Source organism: Maniola hyperantus, chromosome 5 (genome assembly GCF_902806685.2).
Source record: "Maniola hyperantus chromosome 5, iAphHyp1.2, whole genome shotgun sequence".
Taxonomy (NCBI): Eukaryota; Metazoa; Arthropoda; class Insecta; order Lepidoptera; family Nymphalidae; genus Maniola; species Maniola hyperantus.
The window spans coordinates 13,706,733-13,725,834 of record NC_048540.1 but is presented as its reverse complement, the minus strand read 5'-3'; the positions used below and the strand labels follow the sequence as shown (position 1 = coordinate 13,725,834).

Below are 19,102 nucleotides of genomic sequence, written 5' to 3'. Positions count from 1 at the left end.
TTTACCCAACTGCACCAGAAGCAAACAGTATAGTACGTAGGTAGGTATAATATTATAACCAGAAGGCATGTAGGTAATGTGTTTGTACCTTACGTAGCGCAGTTTTCAGTTTACGTGTGCAACCGAAGGCATTTTTTAAGTAGCTAGGTAGGTATTGACTAAGTATGCAGCCTATACTTTTCTATGTGAAAGAGTTCATATTATTTAGTTTAGGTTTTAATAATACGGCTTAAAACCTAAACTCACGTGGACAGAGTGGATACATACATATCTTTTTTTAAACTATTTAAGTAACCTTTAAAGCAAGTAGTTAAGTAATATTTATCTACCTAATTTTTTTTTTTTTTTTAAAGAATATTAGCCATTTTTTAAATGACTAATATTCCCCTTTCCTCTCCAATTAAGCGTCAAGCTTGTGCTAGGAGTAGGTACGACAATAGTGCAACGGGCGGGGTTTGAACCGTCGACCTTTCGGTTTTCAGTCCACTCCTATACCAGTTGAGCTATTGAGGCTCTCATTATTTAAAACGCACATATACCTATAACTCTGAAAATTAGAAGTACCTACCTACGTGCCCGGGATCAAACCCTCGACCTCCCGGATAGAACGCCGAAGTCTTCCACTAGACAATGACAAAAATGATGATGACGCAATGATAGCCTCTATTCGCTAGATTGATATCTAGATATAAACATCTATGTACCTATACAAAGAGTAGAGGGATGAATTGCGTGGGGTAGTGAAAATCAATAATGTCTGCGCACGCGATTCGTGTGCGTCCCGCGCTTACGGGGGCTTGTCTACGTAACCAAATCCTAGCTACCTATCTATAAAAATGGGTATCCATTTGCCTATTTTACGCTAGATCCGATCAGAATATTTGTAGGAGATTAAAATCGATCTAACAAATAAATAATCTTCTTATAATGTTTAAAAATAGTGATTTGTCATAATAATTATCTTGAACACAGTTCATAATATTAAGTACCTAACTACCTAGTTATATTATATGAAGACGTGTACCTACCTACAATCTACCTAATATAACTTTGAAGAGTTTTGAATTAGGTACTAAAAGTTAGTATTACATCTCTTTTTGCTTGCAGAATTCTTTATGATCCTCATCATTATAATTAGAGCCTAGAGGTCCACTGTTGGATATAGGCATTACGTAATGAGCATGACTAAAGTGTAAATAGGCACTTAGTGAATCACCCAGCCTCTTTCTTATTGAAATCAGCATGGAGAATCAGCATTCGAACCATCGTCGTAGTCATAGCATAGAGTCATCACTACTCATTGAGTGCGTTTGCTTTTGTGTAGGAACTAACAAAAAGTCCCTATAGCTTGGACGAATAATTACCCCTATAGATTTCTACATAAGTAACTAGGTAAGTACCTAAGTTAAAAAGTTTGGAAAATGGATTTTTTCAAAACCTGCCACGCTAGGTACTTCAAGCTAACCATGGCAACAAGTCGTTTCAACTCTACCGAATTACGAAATAGATTTGTATGCATGTCATTATACCCAGTGTAATGATAATATGAACCTACAATAATTTAGTGTCATGATACTAACTCTAGTCAGTGAAAAGAACAGTGAAATTGAGTTTGAACGTCATAACTGAACAGCGGATTGCAGATCGCAGATTACACACTTTCATAAGTACATATTAAACCGCATCAAAATCGATCTTGGATTTTGAAAGTGATAATAGGGTTGCCATCTCTACGTTGGGAACTAGGATAAAAAGACGAAAAGCTCATTTTTAGGGTTGCGTACCTCAAAAGGAAAAAGGAACTCTTATAAGAGTAATTTTATTAATCTCTAACTTCCCTAATTTCCATATCTACAAGTTCTACAACTTAAGTAATCCCAGATGACTAGTCCGTTGTGTGTTTAAATTACTAGATGATGCCCACGACTTCGTCCTATTTCGTTCTAGATTAAGTTTCTTTAAATCTTATGGGAACTCTTCGTTTTTCCGGCATAAAAAGTTGTATCGGCATATAAAAGTGGCATAATCTGTTCGTCTCCGGGATATATACTTAATATTAGTATGAATAAGGATATGAATAGTTGGACGATATAACGGCATGGAAGTTACCCAAAATTGAAAGAGGCGGCTTTAAATAGAGAAGTCTTTCGCATGATGACCGCCAAACGTTTCGAAGAAGGCACGCGATGATGATGATGATGGATAAGGAATTACCTATTAAATTATGAAATCAACATTAAGCTCCATACAAACCAGTAATGTAACCAGAGGTACAGAGTATGATTCCACATTATAGTGACTTTTAGAGTAAAATGAGCCTTCTAAAACAGTTGGAAGTGATATAAAAATTGGTACATTGATAGGTACCGGGTACCTAGTTATGTAGGTACTTATTATTATTATCACACTGCGCATGAACAGGGTGGCATAGGGCACTGCAGGGCAGGGCGGGCGCCGGTGAATTCGCGCAAGCGCGCGCACCGACGCTGCCGACGACGCGCGACGCGTAGCTTGAACCCATGGATCGATGAGATAAACGCGCAACCCCGCTTTTCGAGTTAAATCAATACGAATTCTATCGATTTTCAGAGCCGCAGCCGCCGCACACCGTATTCTAAGATCGCAAGCGGTGGTTGCGCGCATTATAATATTTTAGATTTTATCAAATTCTGAGTGATTAAATTTTAGAGTATAGTGATTAAAAAATGCGCTTTATAATAATTAAATCGACAACAATTTGAGGTAATCAAAATCTTAAATTGCTTTAATTTTTATTTAACAACTGTGCAAAAAATAATATTTAAATATCAATTATTATTTAAAATAATTATTTTTCCTTAATTTGACTAGATTTTTAACTTTCATTTCCGTTGCTTATTTAAATAATGTATAATGACAACCGGCGTTTGCGTTTATTGTCCCCTACTATAAAACTATTGATTTATGGGAAAATATAAATTAAATTCTTATGAAAACCCATACTCAATAATATCTATTTTGCCGAATAATATTATCATCATCTATTTAATGCAGTATTTATATTTACTTAATTTTCGTGACACTCTCTCTTGTTTGGAAAAGTTGCATCAAAACATTCAAAACTTGTTGAACTCGAACCGAAATCTCCTTACGAGTTTCAATCGAGATAATTGCTCATAGTGACAGTAAAATCAGTTGGTTTTTGTTGTTTGTTTTGTCAATTTGAAAATTTTGAAGTTTATTTTTCACAAATATTTTAAACTTTCCACATGTTTTCGCTTCCAGAACAGCAAGCAAACATGGAATAAGATAATGACGTCGACGGATACGTACCAGTTGAAATGGCATTCGCACAGTTCCCATTTAAACGGATCCGTTGCATCGCTGCTTCGGTCCGAGCGATTTACCGATGTGGTCCTGTGCACCATGGATGGATCCCAGATCCCTGCTCACAAGTTCATACTGAGCTCTTGCAGCGTGTATTTATGCAGCTTGTTCGAAGGCCAAAGGTCCGTTACAAGAATGGGCGGGATGCTCTACGTGGTGCTTCCATCGGAGATTTCGACCAAAGCTTTGAAGATTCTCGTGGAGTATATGTATAAAGGTATGGAAAATAAGTTAATAAATGTTTTTTAATTCATAAGATCTATGGGTAATGCTGGGATTGGCTTAAAATTAATGGAAATGTCTGTTTGCTATATCCTCTACCTACCTACTCTATCTCTTTTTTAAAGAGTAGTTGAGAGAGTAGGTACCTATTTCTAAGAAGTAGGTAGGTACCTACCACAGAGTACTTTTTTCAACAACCATGATATAGACATAATACAATCTTCAATGTTTCCTTTACGATTCAAGCATGTAAGAAAATATTTAACAGAAAAAAGTACTAAATATTTTAATAAAATTTCTATTCACTTAAATACTTTTGCACTGAAACAGACCCTTAATAACTCCTACTACCTATCTAATAAAAGTATTATTGAAATAAGTTTGTAACTTGTATCTACTTGAAGAACATGCTTTATGCCTAGAGGAAAAGCAAGTTTTGAAAACACAGCAAGAACATAAATAAGTAGCTATACTATGTATTGCCTGGGTACCTATTTCAAATCCTGTTGATAAGGACTTAACAATGAATAAAGATTTATTTAATTTTTAGTAAATTAAATTAAAAATAAATAAGATTAAAAATAGGCAAATTGTAACAGCTCTCCAATAGAAAATTACTAATCTATCAACTTGCTCTACCTATTTCTATGGCTACCTATTGAATTAAAAGTGTATAAACTACACATTGGCTTCGAATGGCATTGATTCTCTTGTCTTTCTCTAAACTAAATTTAGAGTATCTGCATCTTTTTCATTCTTTTCATCTTTAATAATGCTAAAAAAGGACTGAACATGAATTTTACATTTAAAGACTCTAAATTTTAGTGCATGTTACAAAAAACAATAGGCCCATGACTGGCAACTAAAGTTACTACGTTTGACACCTGTAAATTAAATTTAAAACTGTCAAACTGTGTCTGTCCTTTTCATATTACGTTAGTAAGAAGAGGTGCAAGTACTCTGTGCTCAGAATCAGTACCATTAGTACACTAATGTAAAAAAGCTTTTAAATAAAAGTTTAGAAAAATCAAAACAATAAAATATTTAATGTTCCTCTAGGTGAAACCACAGTATCGAACGAAGTACTAGACACAGTATTGAAAGCTGGTGAAGTTTTGAAGATCAGAGGGCTATGGAGACAAACGGACGAGGCTGGCGGAGACTCAGCCCCCGCGGAGACTCAAGCTACTCAGACCACCAACACCATGGTGACCAAACAAGCTAAGAAGGATGATACTCCTAAGATTGCTGTCAAGAAAGATGATAAGCTTCTGAAGACCTTCAATCCTATGCAGCCTCAGGGTGTTACAAGGTAGTCATATAGGTACTCGTAAACACATCTCATCTTAGGGCACATCATCACTTTCTATCAGGTGTGATTGTGGTCAAGTATGTGGCCGTGCCTATAATGAATTAAAAAACTTAGCCATAATAAGTGCTACTGATATATTTAATCTATAAGTAACTAGCAACCCCCCCCCGCTTCGCATGGGTGCAATGTAGATACTAATGTGGTGTCATTGAGGTGTTGCCTCGGTAACTCTCAAATAAGAGGATTTTTTCCGACCTTATTCACAATTTCTCTAGGGATCTCTAATTTTTTGAGAATTAAACTGTAGCTATAAACCTCCCTCTTGAATCACTCTATATGTTGGTGAAAACCGCATTAAAATCCGATGCGTAGTTTAAAAGATCTATGCGTTCATACATACAGACAGAGGGAAGCGACTTTAATTTATACTATGTAGAGATAATATAATTAAGAGAAAAGACTGGTTTGTTTGTAATCAATAAACTCTAACTATTGAATCGATTTCAATAATTCTTTCACCAGTAGAAAGCTAAATTACCCAGATATAATGTAGGCTATGGATTTTTCTTTACATTCACTAAAGTGACCAATCCTGGTGCTCGATTGCGGTAGAATGACAGCTACAATGTCACGATCGCAATCACCTGTGATTGGTTGGCGCTCGCTCACTATTGGCTGCATTGTTGCCACAAGAATCGCAAATTCAGCCAATCATAACAATTGAGATTGTAATAATGATTGATGCAAGTGTTATGAAATCAACCTACTGTTATACACAATCTCAGGTCTAAATTATTAACTGTTGTCCCTTTCATAATTGACCCTGCAGAAAAGGATAGCACTAGATTTAGACCTGCCAATTTAGTTTAGCTTTAGAGATTGCGTGCAATTAATTCGCACCAGCTAAGCTGTGATGGGCTAGTGGTTAGGACGTCCGCCTTCTAATCGGTCGGGGGTTCGATCCCGGGTACGCACCTCCAACTTTTCGGAGTTATGTGCGTTTTAAGTAATTAAATATCACTTGCTTTAACGGCGAAGGAAAACATCGTGAGGAAACCTGCATGCCTGAGAGTTCTCCATATTGTTCTCAAAGGTGTGTGAAGTCTATACCAATCCGCACTTGGCCAGCGTGGTAGACTATGGCCAAAACCCTTCTCAGTCTGAGAGGAGGCCCGCGCTCTGTAGTGAGCCGGCGATGGGTTGATCATGATGATGATGATGAAATAGCACCAATAACATTTCTCTCACACAGGCCCATGTTCATCGGTCCACCAAAGCTAGTGTTCATCAAGACCACAGAAGGTGGCACGCAGGCCACACTGCGGTCGGGCGGGGGCAAGGGTCAGACTATACTGGTCGCGCAAGCTCAACCACAGGAGTCCATCACTGCCACCGTCACTTCGTCAGCGTCGTCGTCTACTACAGCTACAGTATGTTATTTCTTATTTTATTTTATTTTTGTCCGCCTGACAGGATCATTCCTAACAGCGACTTCGTTCGCATGGAATTAGGTTTTTTTTAAATCCAGTGGAACCTCTTTGATTTTCCGGGATTAAAAGTAGCCTATGTCACTTTCCAGGTCTTTATCTATACCCATTGAAAAAAACCGGCCAAGTGCGAGTCAGGCTCGCGCAATGAGGGTTCCGTACTACAGCCGTATTTTTTCGACAATTTGCACGATAATTCAAAAACTATGATGCATAAAAATAAATAAAAATCAGTTTTAGAATGTAAAGGGGAAGACCTTTCATATGATATAGTCACTCACTTCGAAATTTGAAAATACTAATTAAATTCATGACCACAATTTAATTTTTTTTGTGTGATCTAACCCTAAACTCACGGTTTTCAGATTTTTCCCCAAATGTCAGCTATAAGATCTACCTACCTGCCAAATTTCATGATTCTAGGTCAACGGGAAGTACCCTGTAGGTTTCTTGACAGACAGACGGACAGACAGACAGACAGACAGACAACAAAGTGATCCTATAAGGGTTCCGTTTTTCCTTTTGAGGTACGGAACCCTAAAAATCACGTCAATCCGTTGCACCGTTGCGACGTGATTGAAGGACAAACCAACAAACCAAGAAACAAACACTTTCGCATTTATAATAAGGGTACTGATTTTGAATAAACCATTTGATTTGATTTTTGATTTGAATAGTAATCCATAAATTTTGAGCATGCGACTTATTTTCCAAGAGACAAATCTAGCGGAATCCCACTAGTGAAAAAACACACGCGAATTTTTTTTTTTTCGAAAATTCATCTATCACTATATTATATATTAATATATGTATATATATTATGTATTATATATGTACCTGTGTATATCTTTATCTATATATTATTATTAAGGCATTTCTGTGCATATTAATATACATATTACTTATATTATAATTATTATCTTTATGTTCCCTAACAACTTACGTACACCTTAAACCCAGTTTTCACTAGCCCTTAAATCCATTTCAACCTAGTTGCCTGGTAGAGATCGCTTCACAGCGATAAGGCCGCTGATTGTATGTTCTTCTTTTACATGTTTCTTTTTGTGTCTTTTTTTTTATTTTTTGGTGTACAATAAAGAATATTAAACTAAAAATTTTTTCTGCTATGTTTTGTCTGCACATATACGGTATTCCCGCAACATTTTATTGTCTCGTTGCGTCGTCTAAAGCCCGGTTTCCACCTAAGAGGAGCGTAGCGGTCGGCTGAACACATTTCCTCTCTGCTCTGCTTAAGTGAAAACCGGGCCTAACCATTGGTATTATCTATCCTAGGTGACCGTGGCAGACGATTCGCCGGACGAAGCCCCGCCCCCCCGTTTGACCGTCCGACATGCCGTCGAGCGGAAGTATGGGAAAAGACAGAAAACAGAACAGATGGATACCTCGGACACCAAGGCGGCAGAAGAACATGATAATGCATCGGTTAGCTCGAGTGAGTTAAATACAGTGGACCCCCGGTAATCCGGCCCCTGTCTAATCCGGCACCCGACAAATTCGATAGTCCGACACTGCCCTGCAAAATGTTTGTCGGATTACCAGGGGTCCACTGTAGTGTCATTCTTTTTGTGATAGTGGATGAAATTGGGTCTTGGGCTGAGATCTATAGAGTGTATTTGACTTTGCTTAGACTTAAGTTTTAGTTAAAATGGGATAGATTTATGACGGCGATATAACGTTGTCTCGTTTTAACTGTCTTATGCCTGAGCAATTTCCAGTATCTCAGCCTTAGACGCAGTGTTTACCCATTTAGGGATTTCAAAATGACTAATATCTGGTTCGGTTTAGAGGTTTTTGGGGGTAAAATCGAAGTTCAGGAATAGACCTTATTTTTATACGCGCCCAATCTAAACTTAGTTTTTTTTTAGATTTATCATAGGGCTCTAAAGAGCCAAAAAAGTACAGAATGAATTTTTTTTTATTGCCTTGTTATTTATTACATTAAAAATTATGCGCCTTCAATCAGGGTAAGTATTTCGAATTTTTTTAGGGTAATTTAGGGCAAATTCCTACAGAAAGTATGGTAAAAGACCAAAATCGCAAATGGAAAGACTGCTTAGAGTAGACGGTTCCCAAAAAAACTACGCATTATTTTGAACTGTCCACGTCTGCTAGGAGTGTAACTGTTCTGTGATCCACATTTGACCATTGAAACTCGATGTGTTTATTGCGATTTTTTTATTATACTTTACTATATTAAACATCGACAAAAGTAATAGACATGATAAAGTTAGCCTTGAACCATTAAAATAAAATAATCAAGTCGCAATAAGTTGTGCAACTTTTGACAGGTCTTGTTTATTTAAATTCGTTTTCCAATCCATTTTTCTTTTGTTGCAGAAAAATCTTCCATCAGCACATCTGAAATAAGCACAGAAGTCCACGTGAAAGATGAACCAGATTGGGACGCCAGCAGTATAGAGGAGGAGGAACGCTCGATCGCTGAGATGTTCCAGGCCGAGATGAGCGTCAAATCCGAACCTATGGACGATATGGAGATAGAGGAGGAGAGCTTGGTAAGTAGACATATTCCCGTCTTGCTCGCACACTACATTGCGCGAGGAAGATAGCAATAGATTTAAAAGCGTACCAGAGTGGGACGCCAGCAATATAGAAGAGGAGGAAAGATCGATAGCTGAGATGTTCTAGACCGAGATGAGCGTCAAATCCGAACCTATGGATGATATGGAGAATGGAGATAGAGGAGGAGAGTTTGGTAAGTGGACATACTCCCGTCTTGCTCGCACACTATAGTGTGTGACAGTGATAGCAACAGAGGTTAAAGCTAAATACATAAAGACATACTGGAATGAGGTGCCAGTAGTAGAGTAGGAGGAACGATCGATCGCCGTGTTGTCTATAATTACTGATATATGCATTGCATGTAATGGACGCGCCTCACGCTTGTGACAAACAGCAAACACCAAGTGTGTGGACGGTTGCAGGACGTTCCGATTTGCAGGCAAGCCATCTGTGGTGTTGGCCGATGCTTGCTGTTTGTTGTTTGCCACAAGCGTGAAGCACTTACATAAAGAAGTTTTAGGTCAAAAAAATTTACCCATTTTGAATCACACGCATATTCCCTGAGATAACGTCGTTGACCAATATTTTTTTTTTAAAGAAAATTAACCATATTAGTCATGACTAATATCCCCCTTTCCCCTCCAACTAAGCGTAATGCTTGTGCTATGAGTGGGTACGACAATAGTGCAACGGGTGGGATTTGAACCTCCGACCTTTCGGATTTAGAATAGAATAGAATAATGTTTATTCGAGGTATATAGGTGGTACATGGTGTAGGCAATATCGCCCTGTACAGCAGTGCAACACCTCGAACAGGTAGGCCACTCAGCTTGTGTTGAGACGTCGACGGGCCCCTCACACACAAACCTCTATAGCAAATATCTGAGGTACCAGACGCCCCAACGCTAATTTTCAGTGACCGCCTTTCAGTCCGCGCCTTAGCTATTGAGGCTCTATATGTCCTTTATGTACGTCCTTTATTACAGCTGTACAGTCCGCTGGCATGCGAGCTCTGCGCCGAGGTGTTCACGGTGCCAGCGGCGTGGGTGAGGCACGTTGAGAACCACGCGCGCGACCAGCACCATCCCAGGCGACGCAAACATCGCTCTGCGGTAACTATTCCTGTTTCTTGTTCGAAACCGTGCTCAAGCCTAGTTTTTTAGGGTCCCGTACCTCAAAAGGAAAAACGGAACCCTTATAGGATCACTTTGTTGTCTGTCTGTCTGTCTGTCAAGAAACCTACAGGGTACTTCCCGTTGACCTAGAATCATGAAATTTGGCAGGTAGGTAGATGTTATAGCTGACATTTGGGGAAAAATCTGAAAACCGTAAATTTAGGGTTAGATCACACAAAATAATTAGTATTTTCAAATTTTGAAGTGAGTGACTATATCAAGTGGGGTATCATATGAAAGGTCTTCACCTGTACATTCTAAAACTGATTTTTATTTATTTTTATGCATCATAGTTTTTGAATTATCGTGCAAATTGTCGAAAAAATACGGCTGTAGTACGGAACCCTCATTGCGCGAGCCTGACTCGCACTTGGCCGGTTTTTTTTGTTTAGCTCTAGGAGGTCGAGAGTTTGAATCTGGGCACACATCTCTAACCTTTTGAAATTATGTCCGTCAATCGAGGGGAAACCTGCATGCCTGAGAATTCTTCCAATCTGCTGTGACCAGCGTGGTGGATTTTAAAGTCATAAAATACTTTTGACATTCGGTAAAAAGTGATAATATGCAGTAGTTTTACTGGCCAAGTGACGGCAGTCGGTAGGGCTGGGAAGAATATCGTGGATTAATTCAAGTGGCGGAGTTGGTAGGGTTGGGAAGAATATCGTGGATTAATGCAAGTGGTGCAGTCGGTATAGTTAGGAAAAATATCGTGGATTAATGCAAGTGGTGCAGTTGGTAGGATTGGCAGACATATCCGGGAATAATACTAGGGGCGCATTTGGTAGGGTTGGGAAGAATATCATGGATTAATGTAAGTGGTGCAGTTGGTAGGATTGGCAGACATATCCGGGAATAATACTAGGGGCGCATTTGGTAGGGTTGGGAAGAATATCATGGATTAATGTAAGTGGTGCAGTTGGTAGGATTGGCAGACATATCCGGGAATAATACTAGGGCCGCATTTGGTAGGGTTGGGAAGAATATCATGGATTAATGTAAGTGGTGCAGTTGGTAGGATTGGCAGACATATCCGGGAATAATACTAGGGGCGCATTTGGTAGGGTTGGGAAGAATATCATGGATTAATGTAAGTGGTGCAGTTGGTAGGATTGGCAGACATATCCGGGAATAATACTAGGGGCGCATTTGGTAGGGTTGGGAAGAATATCATGGATTAATGCAAGTGGTGCAGTTGGTAGGATTGGCAGACATATCCGGGAATAATACTAGGGGCGCATTTGGTAGGGTTGGGAAGAATATCATGGATTAATGTAAGTGGTGCAGTTGGTAGGATTGGCAGACATATCCGGGAATAATACTAGGGGCGCATTTGGTAGGGTTGGGAAGAATATCATGGATTAATGCAAGTGGTGCAGTTGGTAGGATTGGCAGACATATCCGGGAATAATACTAGGGGCGCATTTGGTAGGGTTGGGAAGAATATCATGGATTAATGTAAGTGGTGCAGTTGGTAGGATTGGCAGACATATCCGGGAATAATACTAGGGGCGCATTTGGTAGGGTTGGGAAGAAAATCATGGATTAATGCAAGTGGTGCAGTTGGTAGGATTGGCAGACATATCCGGGAATAATACTAGGGGCGCATTTGGTAGGGTTGGGAAGAATATCATGGATTAATGTAAGTGGTGCAGTTGGTAGGATTGGCAGACATATCCGGGAATAATACTAGGGGCGCATTTGGTGGGGTTGGGAAGAATATCATGAATTAATGTAAGTGGTGCAGTTGGTAGGATTAGATGGCATATTATATATTGTCGGCATTCAAGAGAAAATGTCGTTTGCAGAGCGACGACACGGAAGAGACGATGGCACTGTTGCGCTGCGACTTGTGTCAGAAGCACTTCCCCAACCCCGCCGAGTGGGTGCGCCACATACAGAGCACGCATACCGAGTCAGGTGTGTATTCATTACATTTCTTTTATTACGTTACTTCTAAAAAAATTGTTTAGATTTTTGTTTATTTTACATACCTAAAACAGTTTTTTATTTATCGTTCAAAATATCGAAAAAATACGACTAGTACGGAACCCACGGTGGTTTTTATTCCTTATTTCCGTAGAAATTTCGAAAAACCTGGCCTTAATCCTTGTCTACATTACAAAGGGAACCTCTGAGTAAAATTTCAGTTTTCTAGGTCCAAGGGTATTGGACTGGGTGTTGATGAGTCAGTCGGTGAGTCTGAGTAGGGACTATTCTTTTTATATGTATAGATTTAGGAATAAATGAGAGTAGAGTTCCAGGCAGTGCTACGAGAAACGTACATTTCGTTTAAGAAAATTGATTACCCTTTTTTAAATATCTTGAACTGATTTCACTAGATAACCTATGGTGAGGCATGTTGATCTATGTACTGTTTCATAAAAACACTTTTCATCTGGTTATCAGATGGGTGAAGGTGGTTCCTATCTCGTATCTCGTACTATTAAATTGACACTTAATAATTGTACTTTTGTAAGTAATTAAAATAGTTTGAATTAGTTAATTACAACGATAAACTTTATTTTTTATTACAGACATTTGACTGTGTGATTTGCATTAGTTACAAGTATAAGATATAATATAAAGCTGTCATTGTTAGTTGTAAATTAAACTAACATAGCTGAAATCTGATTGTTATGTATGTGGCTAATTCTCGACGGACGCAACATCGTTTTAAGAACGTTAATTTTTCTCGATTCTCGCCGCTTACTCCCTCGGTTTAATCACAGATGATTTATTATCACTTGTTTTTGGCTTTTGCATTTTTTTTTCTTTTCCACACAAATCCGTCAGTCATGATAATCACTTTCAGTTGTGTTCAGTAAAAAATTGTTATTTTGTAATGCTTTGTCTCGCTTTAAAATGCATCTGTCTAATTTTCCAAAAATACTGTAATTTTTCTGCTTATAAAAGAGATGTGTACTTTTGAGAATTACTGTGTAAGGACATTATATTGTACCATACCAACCTAACTTTCGTAAGCTTTTTTTTAAATTGAAGAATAAAATACAAAATACATATAAAATATACCCATACACGGATAGTATTATTTGGTTTCAGTAGTGGCATTAGAGAACTCATTAGAAGATGCAGATTTTATTGCCAGGTTCAACCAAAATTGTTTTACAAGTTAATCGTATATAATTTCATTGCTAAATTTATATATTCAGATTTTTTAATTTCCTACGTTAAAATTAATAAGTTGTCTTAAAATTAATAGTTTAAATCCGATTTGAAAGTCTGATCGGAGAAAATAAGTCATGTCGCTGGAAAATAAAATCATCACTATTCCTTAATCGTCTCCTTCGCCAAATCGAGCAAAGCATTGCATCCTTTTCCATGTTAAGTTGTGTTAGAATCATTATCTAAACGTTGGTTCGATGTTGGTTGTCCAGAATTGGCCTTATCAAACAACAGTGCCCCACCCAAACGTCACAATCGTTTCACAGAGGGTGCACAGAACAAGACTTGCCCGCAGTGCAAGAAATCCTTCCCGTCGCACGCCTCTATGCTCATACATATGCGTACACATACAGGTTAGTAGATTTTCTAAACCGTTATAATCTATGGTAATTTAAAACTAAAATTTAATTCGTTTTAATAATTTTCTAAATCTAAATTGCTCTATTGTCATGATAGTAGTTTTTTGTGATTTAGTAATTTAATTAATTTTCGGTATACCATGTAGTGTTTTGACCGACAGAGGTTTACAGTTCATATATTTTTTGTTCCTAAATTTTAAAGTTGATGTATCATTGTATAAACAGTAACATGTGGCTGCCTCGTTGGTCTCGTGTCCAAGTTATTCTGCTGTGGCTCATGAGGGCTTCAAGTCCCATATAGTATCCAATAGTGCAAATAAGTTATTAGGCTTTATTGGACTTTTAAGAGATTCTCAATAGTAAGTTGGGAATTTGGCTGTATTACACCACTGTACCTAGGAGAACACAGAAAGCAGTTTGGCCTGTGTTTATCTTTTTCCGTTTGTTTATGCGTATGAAAGAGAGAGAGTAGGGAGTTCATCCGTGTTTGTAACGCAGGTGAACGGCCGTTCGTGTGCGGACTATGCAACAAAGGCTTTAACGTGAAGTCCAACTTGCTGCGGCACCTGCGCACGCTGCACGACCAGGTCATCAGCCCGGCGCGCCTCGCTGACGACGACGACGGCGCGAGCGAGTCGCCCGCGCCGTCTGTGCCGCCGGTGCCGGAGCTCAAGCGCGAGTCCTGAGGACGAGGAGGGCGGGCAGGTGAGCGTTACACGACAACAACCCGAATATCTCAGCCAGTCATAGCGCACGTCCGTCCGCTATTGGATGTTGCCTACGCTACGCGCCATGTTTTATACACGTGAATTATGAGCAAGATAGCACGAGTCTCTGTTGCTCTTGTGTTTAAAACCTTAACATCAAGCAATAAGGTTTGTATTCCATTGGTCTAGAACGCGTAAAATTGAACTCCTCACGCGCCATTTTAACAAATTTCATATCAAAAGTACGATTTTAGCCCTTATTTTAAACGCGAACCGTCCTTTTGACATGCCAGTAGGGTAATAGAGTTAAAATGACACGTGAGAGTAATTTTGTGTGTACTATATATTCGATTTTAGTAGGCGTTAGGTTGCGCTTTTCTGTATAAACGAATTATGCCGATGCGACTTATAAAAGTCGTAGTAGGTACTGTGCTAGACCAAAAGTGTGAGTTAAAACTTTTTATTGATCGTGCAGGTAGAGGTCGCGGCCGGCCGCGCCTCTCCGCGTACGGGCGGGCGAGCGCCAGCACGCGCGTGCCGCGCGACGCGCTAGCCGCGAGCGCGCTGCGCAAGCAGAGCTACTCGCTGTTCCTCAAGCAGCGCGCCGTGCTCTTCTCCGCCAAGAAGTGGAAATAGTCGCGCCCCGGCCCGCTGTCTGCACGCAAGACACCATAGAACGACATTGTTGACACGGACTCTGATTGATTAGGCTGAATGGATGTGCGATCTTAGCTGATTTGTTTTTTTTTAATATGAATAGAGCAGCCGGGTCACCAGACTTAACATTGACATTTCCATACAAATAAAATTGAAAGAATGCGTTTCTATTTTCTATCGTGTCTCATGACTCATGGTTATAAAAAACACGGACCGAATTAAGAACTACCTTCCTTTTTTGGGGTTTGTTAAAAATAAAACTCGATTTGCAGAAATTTGAAAACATCCTAATTTAGAAATAAATTATTACACTACAACTTTAAAAACACTTATAAACACTAGGTACTTTTGTACCTACTGTTTTAAAGGAGGATGTGCATTTTTGTATGGACCCTGGCTTGATAACCAATAGAATTCTAATATAATACATATGTTACTTTATTTCGTATTACCTGCAGTACATGTAGCAAAATAGTTTATCTCATGAAACCACCGAGTATGTCCAGATGAGGACATAAAAAGTTATATTATGTCTTTGTGAAAATTCTTTTGTAAAATGTTAGGAAAGAGTGTGTGAACGAAGACTATCTTAACTATTTTTTTGTCCCCTTAGTATGTACTACTTCTCTACGTAAGTACGAAATACTTTTCAAAAAGAGTCCCTTTTTGTTTAAATATGTAGGTATTTTAACGGAAAGTCGTTTTTAATGGCAGCGGGCCCAGCGTACAATTTTCTAACTCCTGCCCACCCTCCTTTTAAATTTTAATAATTATTATAAGTAATACTTACTTTCATTCCTATAATTATTTGGAATTAATTATAGTCCCCTATTAACTAAGTTCACTAAATAATCTTAAGATAGTTTTAAGTACCTACCCACTTACTTAATTTACTATATTATTGTGATCTTGGAATTTTCTAGTCTTGTATTTTAATTATTTTTAAAGAGAACAAAGAGGTTTCGATTTTAATTTATGACGAATTAATTTTAATTTCAGACAGCGTCTGTGGCTATATTTCAATCAAAGATAATGTAGATGCAAATGGCAGAAACACCTTAAATAAATTCATTCGTCAAGGTTCATCTATACTCCATCCACTGAAAGAAGTTAATATGGCGCTCTCTCTGTTACGTAATCCCTTACAAATGACAGAGCCCAAAATCTCAATGGGCGTTAACTATTTTGAGTCACCAACCGATCACAAACATGTTTTTAAAAAACATTCGAAATTCAATTCGAAAACATGGTTTCGTTTGTAATGACTGTTTTCGAATGTTTTTTAAAAACATGTTTGTGATCGGTTGGTGTGACAAAATAGTTAATGCCCACTAATATTTTTGGCTCTGTCATATGTATGGGACTACGTAACAGAGAGAGTGCTATACAGTTACCGGCAGGAAATAATCGACCTTAAGAAAGAGATAGCGGTTGAGTAGAGCGTTGTCCCTGTCATTGAGACCGACAAAACATCATTTAATTATGAGTGACAGAAATAACCTCTACGAAGCCGAAATCTCTTTCTAAAGGTAGATGTGCAATATTTCCTGTCGGCTACTGTTCTAACATCATTGCTTGGATAGAGTACAGCAAATCAAATCAAATCAAATGGTTGATTCAAAATAGGTAATAAATTACACTTTTTGAAAGTCAATTGTTGCATTTGTAAGATGATGTAGCGGCGATAATTTTTAAGCGAACTTAAAACTAAAGCTACGAGGGTTCCAAACGCGCCCAGGTCTGAGAGGAGACAACAAACTCAGCCGGTTATTCTTTTTACTATCACAATTTATTTAGGTAACGTGCAGTGGCCAGTGACTCTAAAAAGTATCTTTGGTGTAAAGCCTGATTATGATTTTTGTTTTATTAGATAAGGTTTTAAAGATCTCAATATTAATTAATTATTTTATTATTATTTATTACCAAACAGTATCTAGTCTTACTTCTTAATAAATAGATAAAGTTCTGGCACATTGAAGAACTGTTAGTCTAGGTTTTAAATGGTTTCAGACTTTAGGTGTTATTTTGTAACAGATATTTTTAGATTAAGATAAATTGTTACAGTAACTATTTCATACTAACCAACACCATTTTTTCAAATTTAACAGGATAGAATTACTTACCTACTGGTTTTTTTAGGGACCCGTACCTCAAAAGAAAAAAAAGAACCCATAAAGGACTACTTTGTTGTCTGTCTGTCAAGAAAACCTATAAGGGTATACTCCCCGTTAACCTAGAATCATGAAATTTTGTAGATAGGTAAGTCTTATAGTAAAGGAATAAATCCGAAAACCGTGAATTTATGGTTAAATCGCGAAATTTTTCGTGAAGACATTTTAAATACAGCGCCATCTATATGTGATTTGATAAATTAATTGATGGCGCTGTTGTAATTATCTAGCAGCGTTGCACATAAAAATATCTTGTACGATAGTACGGAACCCCGTTGTGTGCGAATCCAACTCGCACTTGGCCTGTTTTTTTAATAACTAGGTAAGTAAGTACTACCTGGCAAAAACTTTATTATCTTCTTGTCTAACAGTCAGTACTGAATTTACCTAATGTAATGTAAAATAGCTAATGTAACGATTTTTCTTGATGTTAGTACCTATTAATAAGTGGAACACGCACTGTAAGAGCGGTTACGCACTGCATCCGATCCGAGTCTGTGAAAATACGTTATTTTTTGTTTGTATGGGAGCTTATGACATATGTCGTAGATAATCGCTGGTATTCTCACGGATGACGGATAGAACTCGGATGACGGACGGAAGTGTAGTGCGTAATCGCCGTAAGTAAGTTTACTACATTTTCTAATTATTATTTTTCAAAGATTTTCAACATTCCATTATGTTAGAAGTGATTATTTTATGTTCAGTCGATGATTCATAATAAATTAATGTGATTCTATTTTTATTTTATTCCAATACTCATGTGAAACATGGATAGTACATAGTCAATTATGACTTGTGTTTGCTATTTTATATGCTACTATGAGTACCGCAAATTGCTTTTGCGCTGGAACCATGTCTCATTAACATCAAAATGACGTCAGCCGAAATAAAAATATACCATCAGCTCGAAACTTAAGGCTTAGTGCTGACGGCACTGAAATGGCGGCCTCGCGCAATAGCAATTTGCGGGACTTATATGAACCCTGGTAACGAACTGTCATTTTGTAAGACGCTCGGAAGGTGTTAAAAGGTGCGTAAACCCCGTGAATGTATAGTAAAAGAGGATCGGGCACTCCTTATACCTACTTATCATTTTATTCAGATACAAGTTAGCCCTTGATTGCAACACACTTGGTGGTAAGTGATGATGCAATCGAAGATGGATGCGGGCTAACCTGGAAGGGGTATGGCAGTTATTATTAAACCCGTACCCTTTGGTTTCTACACAGCATTGTACCGGAACGCTGAAAAGAAAAGCCTATGTTACTTAGGGAGAATGTAGCTTTCTATTGGTGACAGAATTCTCAAAATCGGTTCGGTAGTTGCAGAGATTACTTTCTACAAACAAACTTGCAAACTAACCACTTAAAATTAGTGGATTATTATAAAGTACCTAAAAAATAGACCTTTTTGCATTGACTTATATACTACTTCGTATGGACAGGGCTATTGAACAAACAAAATGGCACTGACCTGACTCAGTGGTGCTTTAGCACCAATGTAACCTCAGTGACGTCTGGTTTTCAAACGGGTTGTTCATTAGTATCTAAGAGGTGGCGCTGATTTATTTGGTTCCAAAACCGTTAAAATTTTTGTTCGCTTAACCATATCTTGTCATTTATATCGATGCCTTTTTGCCGAATTACACTCAAATCGGAAGATTGGGGCGTCATTAGTTTGCATCATAAACTCGTACTCTTGAGAGAATGGTTTGTATCTACATCACTAGACAGGTGCAACAGTTCTACGATATAAAAATAGTAAAACTGGTAAATGCTTCAGGAATTTTAGTCATTTTACTATATAATACGTTAAAAAAAGACTTAGACGCGCCATTTCAAACATTTTTCCTGGATGTATTTTTTCACCCGAAATTTCCCAAAATTGTTTTTTCAGGTAGTCTAAACGTAATAGATGTA

At 38.1% G+C, this 19,102-nt stretch overlaps 1 protein-coding gene across 3 annotated transcripts in view; it reads left to right on the top strand.

The window, feature by feature from the left end:
* LOC117982034 (zinc finger and BTB domain-containing protein 17-like) overlaps positions 1-18,426 on the top strand; it is a 216,961-nt gene extending 198,535 nt beyond the window's left edge. The window contains exons 1-11 of one of the 3 annotated variants that reach the window (XM_069498763.1): positions 2,538-2,742; positions 3,265-3,583; positions 4,648-4,900; positions 6,153-6,330; positions 7,681-7,840; positions 8,746-8,921; positions 9,915-10,040; positions 11,909-12,020; positions 13,499-13,639; positions 14,144-14,350; positions 14,828-18,426. In XM_069498763.1, the coding sequence (XP_069354864.1) occupies positions 3,292-3,583; positions 4,648-4,900; positions 6,153-6,330; positions 7,681-7,840; positions 8,746-8,921; positions 9,915-10,040; positions 11,909-12,020; positions 13,499-13,639; positions 14,144-14,331 (1,626 nt within the window). In that variant the 5' untranslated portion in view covers positions 2,538-2,742; positions 3,265-3,291 and the 3' untranslated portion in view covers positions 14,332-14,350; positions 14,828-18,426. Of the gene's footprint in view, positions 1-2,537; positions 2,743-3,264; positions 3,584-4,647; positions 4,901-6,152; positions 6,331-7,680; positions 7,841-8,745; positions 8,922-9,914; positions 10,041-11,908; positions 12,021-13,498; positions 13,640-14,143; positions 14,351-14,827 lie in introns of those variants that run through there. The other 2 variants (XM_069498765.1, XM_069498764.1) reach the window with 2 other exon arrangements.
* The last annotated feature ends 676 nt before the right edge of the window (positions 18,427-19,102 follow it).